Here is a 17560-nt window from a genome sequence, read left to right on the forward strand (position 1 = left end):
ATATGAGTTTGTATGTAATGTATGAATATAATATACAAGTTTCACTTTTTAAATGGAATTACTGAAATCAATCTACTTTTTCATGATATTCTAATTTTATGACCAGCACCTGTACACGTAGAAGAACATGTTTTACATGATGGTGATGAGTCAACTCAGACAATGCTGGCAAAACTTTCCATGGCAACAAAACCATCTTCCTGCTCTGCTGCAGGGACACCAGACAAAGCAAAAACTAAACTGTTCACATGATAAAACGTTTCCTAACAACCAGGCTGTGTGAAAAACAACTGACTCAACACTGGATCCATGATGGAAAAAACAATCCAAGTGTGTCACAGTGTGCGGCTGTGGAAAACATTTTACTGCTAATATTGGAAAAGGGAAGAGAAAGTTGCCCAGTAAGTTATAAAATTAGGATTCAAATACACGTGAGGTGCAAAAATGATTCATATGTAGGATAAAAAATATGAGAATATTACAACAAATGAGCAAATCCCAAGATAAAATTTAAGCTTAAGATAAAAGAAGCTTCCAGAAATGACATCACATGCCTTTCTGACTCAAACTTCATTTATCTTTAATCAGAAAATGATTAAACTCGGTTTTAGCAGCTTACGAAACACACCTGTTCAGAGGAAATGTGACGTCCGGCTGTTGAAATATTCTGTCATGTCATTCAGAAATGATGTAAAACAGGTTTTTGACTTCCTGACCTTGGGAAAGGTTTTACATCCTTCGATTTGTCACGGCTGGTGAAACGTTAGAGCTTAAAATATAAATTTCAAATCACACAAAGACTTAACTTGAAATAAAATGAAACTAAAGGCAATAATTCACAAATAAGCCAAGTTTCCTCAGAGGCCAAAATAAGAATCTATTAAACAGTTTTTAGGAAGATGAATTTAAACAGTGTTTAAATTTTAAACTTTGGTTTTTATTTCTATTTTAAACGGGTGGTTTAAGTTAATAAAAGGCTCTTCAAATCATGATAATAAACAGTTAGTCTCCTCTGAACAGTTTCTTTCAGACTTTCTGTTTAAACTGTCTGTCTGAAGCACTGAAATCATTTTTAAACCAAAACATTGTGGGCAAATTAAATTAATCATCTTTAATTAAATAAATCTGTTTTTTGGGGGCTAACTTCTGAACACAGTAAGCGAGTAAAACACTTTAAACACTTCAGTCTGAGCGACTTTACTCAGAATGTTTGAGTCAGATTAAAAGTTTTAATTCCTGTGACTTTTACAAAAACAATTTGTTGTTAAGGTTAAAGCTGACTGTGACTCAGGGTATGTTTAATTAAATAAAATGTCATGTAAATAAATACAGAGTAACGTTTTAATTCCAGATGTGAACATTTAAAAATTTTCACCAGACATAAAATAAACTCGTCTTAAAAGGATCTCAGTATTTTGATCACAGCTCATTGGGAATAAGGTGAATTTAGGGGGAAGGATTTTCTAAAATAAGGGGTCAGTATCTTTTAAACGACATCCAAACGGAGCAGAAAGTGGCGACACTTTCAAAGCTTTAAAGACAAAAAAGTGTGACACAAACTAATGCTGAAACATTAGTCATGAAAATTTGGTTCAGCTTTCCTGGAAATAACCACAAAAATGTTTAAAATTCTTTAAAAGTATCTGAACATTTGTTGGTCATCTGTTCTACAGCCTGTCATCAAAACCAACCAAAATATTTTACTACTTCTAGTAAAACAGATGGAAAAGGTGGCGTTTATCTACACCTCGTGTATAAATCTAATCTTTAAAAAAAAACACCTTTAAACAATACTTTACCATTAAACTGCCTACAAGCGTCTGGCTTTTGTATGACTAGTTCTACTGAACCAAATAGTTTATTCTCCTGCTGATTCGACTCTTTAGAAGTTCCATCCAGTATGATTTTTAATAATAATCACATTCTTTAATCAGTTAACCTCCTGAGGATTGTTTGTGAGCCAGTTTAGATGTAAATACAGACACAAGATAAACACTGCTTCCACTTCCCACACAGTAAACCCCTCATATAAAACAAAAGGAGCTAAATCTCATCACAGACGTGATTCAGTGAGTTCTGATCGTCTCAAAGAGTAAAACTGCACCTCCAGCTCGAACTATTCTCCACAAACCAGTCCTATCACACTGATCTGACACTCTTATAGAAAAACACAACCATGTAGTTACTGAAGCTTAACGAGGTTTTAAAGTAGTATTTTGAGAATGATGGTCCAAAAATGTCTCCATATGTTCACGTTTGTAAAATATTTTAAGTTATTTAAAGGAACACAGAAGTGATTCCTGACAAACAGAAGTGTAAATTGTTATGGAAATACCAAAAACACTGGGCAAAAAAAAAGTGAAACTGAAAAGTCCAATTTGTATTTGTATTGGAACTGCTAACCGTCTCAATTTGGATGCGACAGTCCCAGAATTTGTCCCCATTATTGGGACATTTGGGCGGGACACTTAAATGTCCCGCATCTGACAAGTCCTGGCTTGGCTCACCTGTTGTTTGATTTTTTGAAGTTGTTTTGTCAGCCGCCCAGAGACTAAACTGTTTGGTAACAACAGATGCAACAGAGCAACAGATGACGAGAAGATCGCTCTGATTTGATTGTTTGGGCGAGAAGATCGCTCTGATTTGATTGTTTGGGCGAGATGTTGAAAAATAAAAATAAAATCCAGAGGACAGCGTGACGTAAACTGTAACTAAAGGAATTTTCTCATGGCTGCAGCACGTCAAGCTTAAGGTATCAATTAAATACAAAACGTGTTGGGAGAACTGATCCTGAAGCTGGGGTTTGTTGTATTTTCTGTTTTTTATGTGTGTCTACTTGTTCTGTTTCACCTCCCCAGCAGATCTCTCAGGGGAGTTAGCTGTGTTACTAATTAAGGTTTTATGGAGCAAAGGTGTATTTTGTGATAAAAGTACAGCAGAATGCAGTCAAGACAAACTCATGGTGCTCAGTGTGTAAAATACAAAGCAAAATGAGGGTAATACAATTTTAAACATGATCTCAGATTGAGTTCAATATAAAATACCACTGATTTTAAGTTGTTTTATTAATCTAAAATTTAGTAAAATGCTCTTCATATGGCTGGAAAACGCAGTTTTGAGTAGATTTCTACCTCCTCCAGGATCGCCGGTACTCGCTACGTAAAGGTGTCCCTCATCAGCAGCAGCAAATGTTGGCAGGTATGTTTTTTATCAAGAAAGCAACAGTTTACTTACCGAGCTGTCGACGTTCTCCACTTCTCGAATGACCTGCTCAGGTAGATCCAGATCGAGGTAGACGTCCTTCTCCTTGCGGCTGATGGCGTAGTAGCCCTCACTCCTGGCGCATCCAGTCACGTGCTCCCGAAGCTGTCCACCTGCGTTCTTCTTTTTATGACGAGGGTTCGGCAAATTGGTTAGTGCAGCTTATGAGTCAAGGACAAAGCTAGATCAAAAATGTATCGATACATAAACTACTTCCAGCATACCCTAGTAACTAGTCACAGATATTAGCACAAGTTAGCAACAAATGTAGGGACATAAATCAGTTTTTGAAAGGATATCTGTGTGATTGACCCAGTGAGTGTCATTGAGCCAATCAGAGCTGTGGTCGTCCTGTAACAGCTTCTCATAGGTCTTCTTCAGGTATGTCAAATCTTCACCATCCAGACCAGCATTCCAGATGTCATACAGAATGGTCATCTGCTCAAATTCACTGCGGTTGTCAAATTTTACAGGTAGTGGCTCAGGTGCTGGAATGGGCTTGAGCCCACGCTGGGACAGTGTTACCCCTGCCTCCTGCAGGAAGAGACGCTCGCTCTTCCTCACTTCTTCTACCACATCATTCTCAGTGTCCGAGCTGGAGAGCTCCCCAGACTCCAACTCCTCCACGTCCACATCCTCCTCCAAGTCTGAATCCTGTGGGGAAACAAAATTCACACAAATGTTGCAGGTACCTGGTCAATTTAGGATTTACTTAAACGAATCATGACACAAACATGGTCATACAGGAGGTCACACAGGAAGTGAATGGTTTCAGTTCACTGGTTATTAACTACATCAAAAGCCAATGGTCAAATTAATTTACTCATAAATATAAATAATCCCAAAAATATATGCATTTGAGCAAGATTTGGACTTTTGCTAAGCTATAACTTCAGTTTATGTCAAACTGTTCCTGAGAAAGAGTCAAATGTACTGTTTTATAACAGCTAGATAGTAAGAAAATAAAAAAATAAAAATAAAAAAAGCCACAGCCTCACCTAATGTGTGTCTGTATTGATGTATTTATTTTAAATTGTTTCTAAGCTAAAAATAACACTGTCAGTCAGTAACAAGAAGTACACAAGCCCTTTCTGGTAAGGCCTGAGGCGAAGCAACTGGCTGTAAGTCTGACAACTTTGATTAATCTATGTTGACTGAATCAATGTTATTGTAGAGAGCTTCTAAAGCTTACACCTCTTAAAACTTTCCTCTAGCAACCGTACATAAACAAACATATTTCTGAAATAAACATCTATCCACATAAGGCTATATAACCCAAGCCAGGGTTTTTTAATTGTTAGTACAATTATACTCTAAATCAGGGGTGGGCAATCCTGGTCCTCGAGGGCCACCATCCTGCATGTTTTACTTGTTCCTCTGCTCCAACACACCTGATTCAGAGGTTAAATCACCTCTTCATGTTCTGCAGAAGCCTGTTAATCACCCACTGATCCAAACTAGGTGTGTCGGAGCAGGAAACAAGTAAAACATGCAGAATGGTGGCCCTCGAGGACCAGGATTGCCCACCCCTGCTCCAAATGTAAGTTACATTGAGATATAGCCTACACTTTCTGTACCTTGTATATTACCAAAACATATCACAAGACCACATGCCACTATTACGTAAAGCTAACTATAGACTTTTTTAAAAAGTAACACCAATCTTATTCTAGAAAACATGGTGACAGATTGCAGGTTATGATGCAACATTTATGGTTAACACATTTGTCTACATCTACAGGAAACCACCCACCTCTAGTTTCCGCTTGCTCTGCTTCTTGCCTGGTAGTTCTTTCTGTTTTTTTGTGTAATGAGGCTCAAGGTTTTCCTTGTCTTTTCTCTTTCTCTTTTCACCCTTATTGTGTTCAAGTTCGTAACCTCTTCCGAGGTGATTCTTCTTCTTTGGTGATGGAGCTGTAGCTGCCACCTGGCTCAGATCATCAGAATCACACAACTCGCCCACTGCAGACAAGTACTCTCCAGTATCGAGCCTGGACGGTATTGCCTCTCCAATAACCTCCTCTGGTGCCTCCAGCACCCCAGAAATAGAATTGAGGTCTGTTGAGAGTACGATAGAAGAATCTTGTCTGGAGGAAGTCTTTTTGGTGCTGGATGGGGCTACGAGCACAGGAGGTTTGCAGTAGTTGTGCTCCAGTAGAACAATAACACCTTCTGGACTAATTACCAAAGCCAAAGATTCTTGGGAGAAGAGATGTCCTTCCATCTTCTGCTCCTCTGCCTCGTCAGATGTCTCTGTCTCCTCAGAGTCCCCAGCATCAGGGTCCATTTTTAAGGCTATGTCAGCTAACACAGACAGGTCGGTTGTTGATGCAGAGGCCAGCTGCAGGAGACTGGATGCTCCCACCTGCTCTCTGAGCCTCAACCTCTGCTCACTCTCTATCTCATCCTCATCATCCTCTCTGAGGGAGTGACACGAAGAAGCAGAAATGCTCGATGTCCGAGGTCTGCCCCTGGACCGTTTGTTGACGGGTACTGGTGGAGGGACCTCCTCAAAGGCCATCCTACACATAGAAGCATGGTCCAGTGGCAGGTTCTGCACAGTGCGGCAAACCCGAATAGGAGCGATGGAAGATTTCGGAGAGTCTTTGCCTGCCCCTCGTTTTCCAGGGGATTTGACGGGAGGGGACTGGGAGGAAACAAGAGGTCCCTTTTTAACCTCCTCAGAACCTTGGAGTCTTCCAGGTGGGGGAACAATGAGGGCATTGCCTTCTCCTGGTTTTGAGGCGAAGGGGAGAAGCTGAATTCCTTGACTGGGACGACTTGAGGGGGGTGGTGCAGCAGTGACAGGCGAGTCTGGAGGCTTGGTGGAGGGGAGGGAAGGTTCACCTGCAGCTTGTAACGAAGGTGGTGACAGGGGAGCAGTTGGCAGCTGCGTTTTGCTATCGTTCTCATCTGTGGAGAATGAAACTGTCTTTCTGCGTTTCTTGAGAGGGGGCACGAAAACATTAGGGGATGAAGGGCGGGGGCACGGTGGAGATGGAAGATGCTTGCTCGGTGCTGCTGGCATCTCTGTCTTAACGTCCTTTGTAACACCTGAGGGAAGAAGACAGGTCTGACAAACTGATCTAAAATAAACACAGTGCACTGAACCTTTTGTATTCATTTGAAAAATAGTGTGTGAACCAAGTAAATTAAAAAAACATGAAACTGCATTTAGTTAATGTAGATAAGGACTTCAAACCTTTTTTGATGTCCGCCTTTGAAACGGCAGCTGCAATATGTTCCCTGAAATAAACAGAACATAATGTTGCCACAGATTAAGACCATTAAAAATAACGTAATGAAACATATAATTATGACTCCAGAGGCCATGTTCAAAAATGAGCACCGATTTGTCAAAAAATAAAATATACCTGTCATCTTCTTTCTCAGTTGTGCTATCCATGGTTGACTCATCCATGGAGTCTGGCCCTGCACTTTCAGCTTGCTCTCCCTCCTCCTCATCCTCAGAAGATGATGAAGAGGACCCTGAAGAAGAAGAGCCTTCGGAGGATGAAGAGAGGCTCTCATTGTCACTGTCACTACTGAGGCCATCATCTGAAGACAGAGACACACACGTTATCTGACTAATGACTGGATAGTAAACAGAAATACAACACCACTGGATTACTGGTTGTACTTTACCATCAGACTCCTTCTCGCTCTCTTCTTCCTGCTCATCCTCCTCCTACAAAAAGAAAACAACAAAAATCAGTGAAATGCTGCCATCTAGCTACAAATTATAACTGTTATTTATATTAAACTCCTGAATGTTTAATACCGAGACACAAAAATCAGACATTTTGCTTAAGACTGTTAATCCTATAAATAATTTTCAAAAAAGTATTTCCAAGATTTCCCTGGACGCAGTAATAAATTACAGTCAGCTCATAGTACACCAAACTAGTTTAAAACATTAATTGTTGTTTGTTTTAAAACCAAAACATAAGTGAAGAGAAAAAACACAAACGAGAGAAAGAAGTTAGGCACCTTTTCAGTCGAGGAACCATCAGAGGTTTCCTCTCCCTCGCTGTCGAGCTCCCAAGGTTTCCGACCTCTTGGCTTCTTCTTCCTCCTCTGTTTGTCGCGTTCAGCTCCTCGCCGGTCCGCTTCTGGTATCCTACCATCTGCAGCTGGAATCACACACTCAACTTTATTCAGAAGAATAAATTCAGGAGAATTAAGAAAAACAAGTAACACTTAAAAATCACCGTGGTTAAAACAAAACCCTACAAAAAAACCTATAAACCTAAGTATTAAATAATTTAAGTGTGTGAAACAGGCAGCACAAGCAGATAAATGCATAAAATACTAATTAAGTGTAAGCGCTTTTAAAAAGGTTTTAATCTCAACCAAACCAACCTTCATCGTCTTCATCTGGTGGAGTTGATGGCCGAGGCCTCTTCATGTCCACCTGTTCAAGCTCCTGAGGTTCTTTCCTTTTCACCTGCACAAACAGATTTTTTTAAATCAATAAAATTATCCAATAATGTAATCCAATCTTTGAGGTATCATAAACTAACACCACAATCCGTCAACACCAAGCAAAATGTAAGACAAAATTTTAAAAAATATGTTTATATTAGCTCCAGCATTAAATCAAATTTTAATCTAGATATAACACAATCTTCTCTAACAAGTCTTAATTCACCCTAACCTAAGAGAAAGTGAAAAATGTCAACGTTTTGTGATTTGTAAAACAGACACGAAACTCAAACTTTGGGAATCTGCGACTTGTTTACCTTGAAGGAAGGTAACCGAAGCGCTCCACGGAGAGCAAAGCCCTCCACGCCGCCACTCTTGGCCCAATCCACGAGAGCAGTGAGAGGCTCCCGCGGACGGTTAACCTTTTCCTCTTTTTTCTCATCATCCCGTAAAGCAGACACTCCTCTTACCATTGTCTGGAAAGGCTAAAAAGGAAGAAATCACTTCCCATTAAAAATAGTAACAAGAGTCTTTCTTCAGTAGTTTACTTTAAATTGGTGAAAACTACAAGACAAATTAAAACAAACTAACATGAGTTAGGCTACATATAAGACAGCTATAATTACATTATCTTTAATAAAAGCACATAAAAAGACAACCCTTCACCTTGGCCTTGGTCTCCTTCCTGTCCCACCACTCATCAAAAGTGGCAAAAGCTACATTTTCCACCATTTTCCGGTTCAGGTCTCTCTGCATGATGTTCTTCATTTCCTGAATCAGAGCAGCCAGGACCATCTGTACCGTTGCCTCGTGTGGATTCTCGGCCAACATGGGCATCTGCTCCCCAGGAGCTCTGTACTCGTTTTCATCCCCGGTCAGCAAGGTGCCGTAACCAGGTGGGGGCATGTAAGACTGGTAGTGTGGAGGTAAGACGTGTGGAGGCCAGCCAGTGTGGGGAGGAGGTATGCTATGGTGTGGAGGGGGTGGTATCTGACTACTGTGGGGATCGTGGTAGGGGTAGGACATATGGGGGGGCATGTACCTGTGGTCCTGGTCATAATGAGCACCGGCCCCACTGCCTTCTTGGTCCATGTAGGTGTGGTGAGGTGGGGGCATTGAGTGAAGATGATAGGATGTGTAATCTGCAGTGGCAGCCTCACCAGGGCCTGGGGTGCCATTGGATGAAGACATACGCATCTGCTGCAAGCGACTTAGCATGTGAGTCTGCATCTGAAAGGACATAGGAGTTCCCCCACTGTACTGGTTCATCAACTCCATTGAAGTGGCATAATCATACATGACATGGGGCATCGGAGGAGGATACTCAGGGTGCAGCTCCATGTGAGGAAGAGGAGGAATCCCTGGCGGAGGTGGGGGCTGAAGGGAGTAACCAGGGGGAGGAGGAGGAGGTAAATGAGGGGGGTAGGAAGGTATCTGGGGGTGCATGGAAGTGCCAAAGTGCTGTGAAGAGTCAGAAATGGGTGCAGGGGAGGATGAGGGGTCTGCTGTCTGCGTTAATGCAGCTTGAGAGGAGGAAGGTGAGGATCCTGAGGTGACTGATGGTTGATGGGCCGTCACTGTTGTTATAGCTGCTGTCTCCTCCTCCTCGTCCGAGATCTCCATGTCTTCCCCAGAAGAATGAGGGGAGGCCTGACAAAACAGAGCGATTATGGTTTTAAGTCAGGAAACCACTCATGTGTTTGTGCACATTCCATATGGATCACCACATTTAGAAAACTCACTTCCACGGTAACATACAGTAACAGAAACAAGACAAAATACTTAAAAAGTTCAACAAATTTGTTACCAATTCATGTGCACTAAAGATGCTGACCAGCCATTAACTTATATTTCTTTGGTAAAAAAAAGACTTAAGTTTGTATTATTCACATGGCTGTTTTAACATCATGTTCACAAAAAGGCAATACTATAAAAAAATAAAAAATTCAGAAATTATGGCTGCTGGTGATTGATATACAACACCAGTTCTTTAAAATATTGGTCAATACATATTTTTCATAACCTAAACAAATTATGTTTAGTAACCTTTACAATTTGTACACTTAAAAAAAATAGAATAGCATTCGTGCTTAAAAAATAAATAAAAGTGAGCTACAGTGAGCTGCCGCTGCATCGTCCTTTTTCTACTTGATAATTGATTAAGTAGGCATTACTGATATTAACCAATTAAAATCAATCAGATGAATAATCAGTCAATTTCTAATTTAATATCAATCTAGATTTTATTTTCCATCGATGGCAGCAAACTTGTGGGACTTGTGTCCATCATGAAGTGCAGTAAGAGCAACAATAATAGCTGGGGCAAGAAAAATATAAGACGGATGATTGCAGCTGGTTTTTTTTTAAACCAATCCCCCCACCCACTTTATTAATTTGATATAAATTGAAATCTGAATCTTTATTGACACAGCTGTGTCCACTGATGATCCATTTGTTTTAGTGTGAAGAAAACACTTCTCCTACCTGACTCTGTCCATTAAAGGGTGGTGTGTGTGCTCCTGTCCTGCTCTCTGCATCGACAGAACTAGTCTGAGACGACTCTTGCTGTGACGTTCCAGTCCCACCGAGGCTAACCTGGGGTTGGGGTTCTTCTGGAGGAAGGACGAGAGGAGAAAAGGTGGAGGAGGGCTGTATGGCTGCTGTAAGGACAGTCGGACTCTTTCTACCCTCTCCACCTTTTCCTCGTTTCCTTCCTCTGTGGCCCTCTCTGTCTCTTTCCTCTTTCTTCCTGTGGTCCTTCTCGCCATTGTCTCTCATATGTTCCTGCTCCCCTGTTACATCACCAGCCCCACCTCTTCGATTTGCTTCATCTCCACCCCTGCCCCTCTGCTTCTCTTCTTTCCTGTCTTCCTCATCTTCCTCGTCCGAGGCAAGGAAAGAAAATTTAGCTTTCTGCTCTTTTAAGAGCATCTCAATACGAGAATCCAGGCTGCTACTGTGGTAGACGAACGGTAAACTCTCGTTTGTAGAATCAGGCTCGGGGGACGAGTCCCGGTGAGGAGGCGGTGGGGAGTTGGAAGAAGAAGAAAGATGGTGAGGAAGGGAGGCTGAGGAAGGAGAGTTAGAGGAGGAGGTGATGGTCGGGTGAATGGGAGAAGAAGGAGGGGGTGTCTTAGGTGGGGCAGGTGGAGTGCTGGGATGGCGTTTGGGCTTTGTCCACTGGTCTTCGTGGGCAGGACTGTCCTGGTTGAAGTCCTGAGTTCCTAAAGTCTCAGCTACAGCTGCCGCAATAACAGAAGCTGGAGGGAGTGGTGGTGGTGGAGGAGGGGGAGGTGGAGGCAGAGCGCTGTGATGATCAGCATGGTAGTCTTTGTCAGAACCCGCTGAGGGCAGAGAACCTCTCTCTGCAAGGCTTGTGGCCCCCGGACGTGTGGAAATGTCCAATCCCTGAGGAGGGGTTGGAGCAGGTTCTTTGGAGTAGGCAGAATAGGATGATGGAGGCGGAGACATGCTGTTAGAAGATGAGCGATATGAGTTTGAATTGTATCTGGGGTCAGAACTATTGGAGTAATCACTGTCTCTGTCTCGGTCTCTGTCTCGATCTCTGTCTCGGTCCCTGTCTCGGTCATGGCTGCTTCTCCTGCGACTGGTGCTGCCATGGTGATTGTGAGAATGGTGGTGGTTCCGGTGTCTCTGGTGGCTGTGGTCACTTGACCGGGAGCCCAGACTGTCCCGCCGGTAACCTCTGTCTTCCCTGCGATCTGAATGGTGGTGGGAATGATGGGAATGATACTTTGAAGAAGAGTTTGTGTCCTGCTGGTGATGATAAGATGACCTTCTGGAACCAATCCCCCCCGGCCCATACCTGGCCCCTGAGTCTCTTTCACGGTCCCTCTCCCTGTCTGACATTGGAGGATGATCAAACTGGTTGGAAATAGGTGGGGGAGGCATTGCAGAGTGATGCGCTATGTGTGGCCCAGGTCCTCCAAGATTAGGGTAAGGGGGATAGCACGGTGGCTCATTGGGTCTGTATGATGGGGGGTATCCAGGGCGGCAGCGATGGTACACTGATGGGTCCTGTTCATCAGGGTAACGAGACACTTTGTATCCTCCAACAGAGGATGAGACTGCAGAAGATGAAGAGGAAGATGGTAACATGTCTTGGGGAGGATAGCCACTGCCCAAAGAGCCTGTATTGAAGCCAGTATGCCTGCAAGAAAGAGAGGAGATTAAATAAATTATTATTCAGCTGACCGACCTACAGAACCACTTGACTACGAGTCAGAGATGAAGATAGTGCCTCCAATTGCAATGACAGCTGAGTCAATATTAAAGAGAATAAATCCCCCAAATTCCCTCTTTACAGCTTTACCAGATAAATCCCAACATAACAACTACATTGATCTTATTAGATCAAAACATTCTAATATTAAAATATTTGTATTTTAATCTTGTGACGTCAGACATCATTGTACCATCCAGCCACCCAATCTATGAAGTTCCAATCTCTAATTAAATTTAATCAAAACACAGATGAAAGCTAGACCAACAGAATACTTTATTTTTAACAATATATCAGAAATCTTTCAATTTTAAGCATAACTGACCTGTTGCTGGTGTATCCTGAGTCTTGTGAGAAAGGAGTCCCAGATCTGGAGCTGTAAGGTGTTCCTCCACCTTGAGATGAAGCAGAGGAGCTTGGGGTGAATGGGCCAGTTATGGAGGAGGGGGGGGTGTCCATACGCTGCTCACTGAAGCTGGTATCAACAGAACACGGCGTGATGTTTCCCGATGTGAGGGCCTGGACTCCTGCTGCCAAAACTGCAAGCTCACTGGAAAGCCTCCGCCTGATTTCTGACTGCTATGAGAAGAAGAATATTTATATTTTACCTTTGGAAACTGAAGCAAGTATTAAGTTCTTCACACATCATAACACATTACACAAAAAAGCTCTGACTTGGATTGGGTACGAATGCTAATTTATCATTCCTGTCAGTTCAGAAAAAGGCTTGGCAGTAAAAAATTATATAAATATGTTTAGTCAGACCTAAAGTAAAACTATTAGTTTTACTGGTTTAGTCACAATCGATTTTTGTTGGTAAGAAACATTGTGACAAATAAGAACACTAATAAAAACCACCTTTAAACCACTTTAATATGTATTAATTGTTAACTCTAACTGACCGGTAACCGAGACATTTAAACAGAAATCCTACTGTGTCCGGCTGCGGCTGTGTTGGAGTCTGAGGCTGAACCTTCTCTGCCAAAGCCTTCCCTCCCAGAGGCACAGTCTGAGGAGTGTAGGACCCATTGACTATCAGGTCATAGTACTTCTGCCTTTGTTGACCTGGAAGAAAAAAACAGAAAGATAAATGTTTTATTACTCTAGTTTAGGTTTAGAGGCAGTTAGGGCAAAGGAACAAATGATTTACTTTTGCAAATCTTTCATGAGTGCAATTAGCACAACTGTGCTGCTATTTATTCCCTCCACAGTTTAGGACAAGCGTCACATCTTTAGTTTTAATTTCATGTAATAGTTTTCAACTATTTCAATTTCAAGGATGTTTTGATGGACATAAACATAATTTTAAACCAAAGTCTTTCATATTTCACATTTGCATACCAGTTAAATGTTAAAACTGCTGTATTTCAGACACAAATATAGCAACTTGTTTTAATCAATTAAAAATGCCTCAAAGGTCTTAGATTACCTTTTATATCCAGCTGAGCGTGAATGATGTTACCCATGACAGAGGTATTGTGCAGCTGCTTGACTGTGTCCTTTGCTCCTCTGGTGCTGGTGAATAACACCCTGGCCAGACCCAAGTGCTTTCTGGTTTTGGGATGAAACAGGATTTCCATTTCCTCCACTTCACCAAACTTGGCACACATTTCCGCCAAGAAGGGCTCCTTGATGTTGTCATTGAGTCTAGCAAAGGTTACCTCTTTAAGAGGTATGGGACCCACATAGAATTCATCAAGCTGTGGAGAAAAAAATAACACGGTCAGATAAAAAAGATGCAGTCAAATCCACCCCCCCAGCATCACAAAGACATTACAACTTTCACAAAACCATCATGTAAGATAATAACTTTACGTTTCTGTTTATGGAGAACGCTGAATCTGTGGCAGGCCAACATAATAAAATGTATATTACTATTAATTTAACTGAACAAAAGCTAAACAAGTCTTTTAAAATGTACTTCACCTAATAACTTGATGAGCACTTTGCAGTCCTGCCATTTCTTAATGAATAAACTATTACCTTGTGTCTGTGTTTACATTATTAGAACAAATTTCTTGTTTATGTCGCGATGGACTTTAATGACATTCACACTTCGAAGCTTGTCTTTCATTACGCTATCATTCAGCAAGAAGTGTAAAGATTTATCTCTAGTTTTTGCTGATTTACTTTATTTACAAATCAAACATTTTATTATTTTCTAATTCCTTCTGTTGCAAATTTTCTTTACACCCACAAAATTTGAAAAATCAGTTTAAATTAGATGTGACTGTGTACCCGGGAGTGATTATTTTAAAATGAAGCTGTATTTCATACAAGACAGTTTTATTAGTAAATAATAGAGGACATAGGGTGTTGAATATAATCTGAAATTCATTGGTCACATTTAATGTAACTGCTGTTCTGTCAAAATGTGTTTTATTAAATCAGCTCTTTCAAATCAACTAATAGAATAAGTAGCGACCAGCTGTGCTCACCTTAAATTTTGGCACTGGTAGGGACAGTTCAGTATACCTGGACCATAGTCTTCGGGGACGAGGATCTCGGAGTTCTCCCACAGGAGGAAATCCAGAGTCCTGGAATAAAACACACAGGTTGCATGTCAGAAATACATGCTGAGGGAACATGCGCGCTGTAAAGGAAAAACTGGACTCACTGGCACACTGAAATGCACTCCATCGTATCTGTAGATTTTCTGTGTAACCCTCCTAATGGCTGGGTCCTGGACAAGTTTGTAGCTTTTCCACTGCAAACTGACAGCCTTTTGTGTTTCTGTCCCACTGTCTGGATCCATCCTACAACTGAGCATTTTAAAAAAAAAGGAAACAATTATTACCATTAATGCAGGAACTGCAGTTAAAAACAAAAATCATGACAGACTAAAACAACTATTAGGGTAGCTTAACGAATTAGTAGTAAGTGCAAACGAAATGACGACATTTGAGCATTATTATTTACTGATTAATGAATCTCGGAGGCTGGCAGTAGCCATAAATAAGGGAAACGTAACGAAAAGATACGCTGCGTCACATCATTGGGCAGCGAATTAACTTTCGAACATACTCCGTGGTGATGACAAATTATGAAATTTAAGGAAAAATATAATTTTAGCGTTTTATTAATGTAGTGTCGGTCTCCGTTAAGCTGTTGCCTGCTGTCAAAACAATGACTACCGTTACGTCACTCACTGATCAAATCGTTCAGCTAGCAACCTGCTGCTAGCCAAAAGCTAAAAATGCACACACAAAATCTAAATAAACTGCGTCCGTTTGCGTCGGGAGGAAATGCATACCGAATGCAGCTGATTCGCGTTTCGAAGACGATTCTCAAGACCAGCGTTATAAGCTGTTATTGTCTAGGATAACGTTAACAGACATAAAAAATTAGTTGTCTTCTCGTTTTAGCCGGAGCAAGTTGACGCTACCGTTGGGCTAATGCTAACTAGCAAGATCAAGTTAGTTTACATTCTGATCTTGCCGACCTTCCACCCACCCCCCACGCATCGCATTTACCACCATCATTTACGTTACGCGCATCTTTTCGAGGCGTTGCTTCGTCGTTTCGCCTTCGGTTGACCAAAATTCGGACCCCACCTCTTGAAGATCCTTCTACGCGCTCAGCCGAAAGTAGCAACCCGCCGCTACAGTGTAGGCAGCTACAGCCAGGCCCGCGCGACGATCAAGAAAAACACTGGGTCAATCTACAGAAACAGAGCGCCCCGACCCAGAATTAAAGTACAACCGGCGAGCCAAAACGATACCGCTACCATTCTGATATTTAGTCGAGACAGCAACGAGCCTCCTCAAGCGACGAAGTCATTGTTTTCTCTTTAAAATCCAGATATTGTTGAGAGAGCGGCCATCGCGTAACCAACCTGAAAGCCTCGCCTGCTCTCCATCAGTGTATGCTAACACAACCTGCGGTTTCTCACCCGCACTTTCGTCACCACGGAGACCTAACAAAATAAATATTGAAGTCATTAAATTATGATTAAACACCGAAATGTAATACAACAAACTAAAATAGTTTTCATTAAATAAATTGCATTATAAAATCAAAAGTCACATATTTGGACTATAAAATGCTTGAATCTGCTCGTATTATTACAAGTTTTAGAAAGGTCCCCAGAGCGCCCCCTACAGACCGAGCTGTTAAAACATATGCAAAACAATTAGACTTAACACAATTTTTAAATAAATTTTACTTTGAATCAAAATGTTTTTTCAAATAAATAACGTGTTTTCTCTGCATTGAAATACGCCAAAAATTGAACCAGGGTTTAATAATTATTAATTTATGATATAATTCTTATAGACTTGTGACATTTGAAACAAATTCAAGACAGAATTCTGATTGTTTTTTAAAATCACTATAAAAAAATGAAGCCAGGATTACAATAAACTTGATCAAAGCTGTCTAATAGGGACCATTATGAGTGTCCTGAAATAAATCCGCCCTTCATTAAAACAAAATCCTTATTGACCTTGTGACTAAGTTCACACTAAAACTCACGAACATATCATCTGTGACTGACAGGAACCCAAATGAAGCTACAATTTATTGCTCAACTGGAAGTATTAAATACTTTAAAGTGAGTGTTTTTCTGTCATCTTCACCATTACAATAAATTGTTCATGATAGAATAATATTTATAACACAAGGAGCAAAGCAGATCCGTGTGTTTGCGCTTGTAATTTTTTAGGCATTTCATTAATCCAACTTCCAGCCACAAACTGTTGTTTTTCTCTGAAATCAACCAGAAAACTTCACTTTAAAACATTACATGTAAGTTATTGAGGAGGGAAAACACAAAGGGCAGGTTTGTAGCCATATTATTATATCACAAATCATTATGGCAAAAATATGTCAAGTTATTCTGATAAGAATTGGTCAAAGTTTAATATTTATTAGAACAAAAACATAATAAAAGCTGAAGTAAACAAAGTTCTTTGCCTTCATAACTGTAAAAGAAATTCAGTAAATCACAATTAAACGTCCAACAAACTGGCCTAATTTTTATGTTTACTCTAATAATTTATTAAGATGCCAGTAAATGCTTCGTCGAATGCTTGTAATTTTTCCCAAACATGAAAAAAGGCTCACAAAAGCCTTTATTGTTTAGTGTTTAAATGTTATAAAAGGGGCAAAAACAAACAAAAATGTTTCCCAACCCCTTCTTTAAAATCTATAAATGAGAATTAATTGTTCAAAACATAAGAATGTTTTTTTTATTGTATTTATCTAATAATAGGCTGGGTTATCTTTATTTCAAGCTCTTTTCAAACGCAGTCAGCGACATGGGGTGGAAATGGGTCTTCTGATTAAAGGTTGAAGACCCCCTGAATTAAAGTCTTTAAATTGTTCTGTAGTTTGAACAACACCAAGTTTCACAATCTCCAGATTTACTCAGTGAAACGGTTTAGGTCGGACAGGATTACTGGATCCATTTCAGCGGCATCATAAACAACCAGACCGATGAAACAGAGACTGCTGACTCGACACAAGTTAAAATTAGCATGAAGCCCCCCACTCACACACACACACACACACACACACACACACACACCCCTCTCCGGGGCTCGTTATAAACTGCTTCCTACAACCAACTCCAGGAGGTCAGGATTCATACAGGGTGGATTTCTCTCACTGTTAACCATGAAAGACAAACAG

General features: G+C 40.8%; 1 protein-coding gene across 3 annotated transcripts in view; it reads right to left on the bottom strand.

Annotated features, from left to right (window-relative positions):
- Positions 1-15812, bottom strand: part of setd1a (SET domain containing 1A, histone lysine methyltransferase) — a 23071-nt gene extending 7259 nt beyond the window's left edge. Inside the window, exons 1-17 of one of the 3 annotated variants that reach the window (XM_017419412.3) lie at positions 15765-15812; positions 14547-14691; positions 14368-14466; positions 13359-13629; positions 12864-12994; positions 12255-12508; positions 10171-11857; positions 8353-9336; positions 8004-8171; positions 7624-7708; positions 7252-7394; positions 6907-6949; positions 6636-6819; positions 6464-6507; positions 5015-6315; positions 3561-3915; positions 3235-3416 (exon numbers count right to left, since the gene is read on the bottom strand). In XM_017419412.3, coding sequence (XP_017274901.1) covers positions 3235-3416; positions 3561-3915; positions 5015-6315; positions 6464-6507; positions 6636-6819; positions 6907-6949; positions 7252-7394; positions 7624-7708; positions 8004-8171; positions 8353-9336; positions 10171-11857; positions 12255-12508; positions 12864-12994; positions 13359-13629; positions 14368-14466; positions 14547-14684 — 6069 coding nt within the window. In that variant the 5' untranslated portion in view covers positions 14685-14691; positions 15765-15812. Of the gene's footprint in view, positions 1-3234; positions 3417-3560; positions 3916-5014; positions 6316-6463; positions 6508-6635; positions 6820-6906; positions 6950-7251; positions 7395-7623; positions 7709-8003; positions 8172-8352; positions 9337-10170; positions 11858-12254; positions 12509-12863; positions 12995-13358; positions 13630-14367; positions 14467-14546; positions 14692-15656 lie in introns of all 3 variants that reach the window. The other 2 variants (XM_017419413.2, XM_017419411.2) reach the window with 2 other exon arrangements.
- Positions 15813-17560: the final 1748 nt, after the last annotated feature.

This window comes from Kryptolebias marmoratus, linkage group LG12 (assembly GCF_001649575.2).
Source record: "Kryptolebias marmoratus isolate JLee-2015 linkage group LG12, ASM164957v2, whole genome shotgun sequence".
NCBI classification, from domain to species: domain Eukaryota; kingdom Metazoa; phylum Chordata; class Actinopteri; order Cyprinodontiformes; family Rivulidae; genus Kryptolebias; species Kryptolebias marmoratus.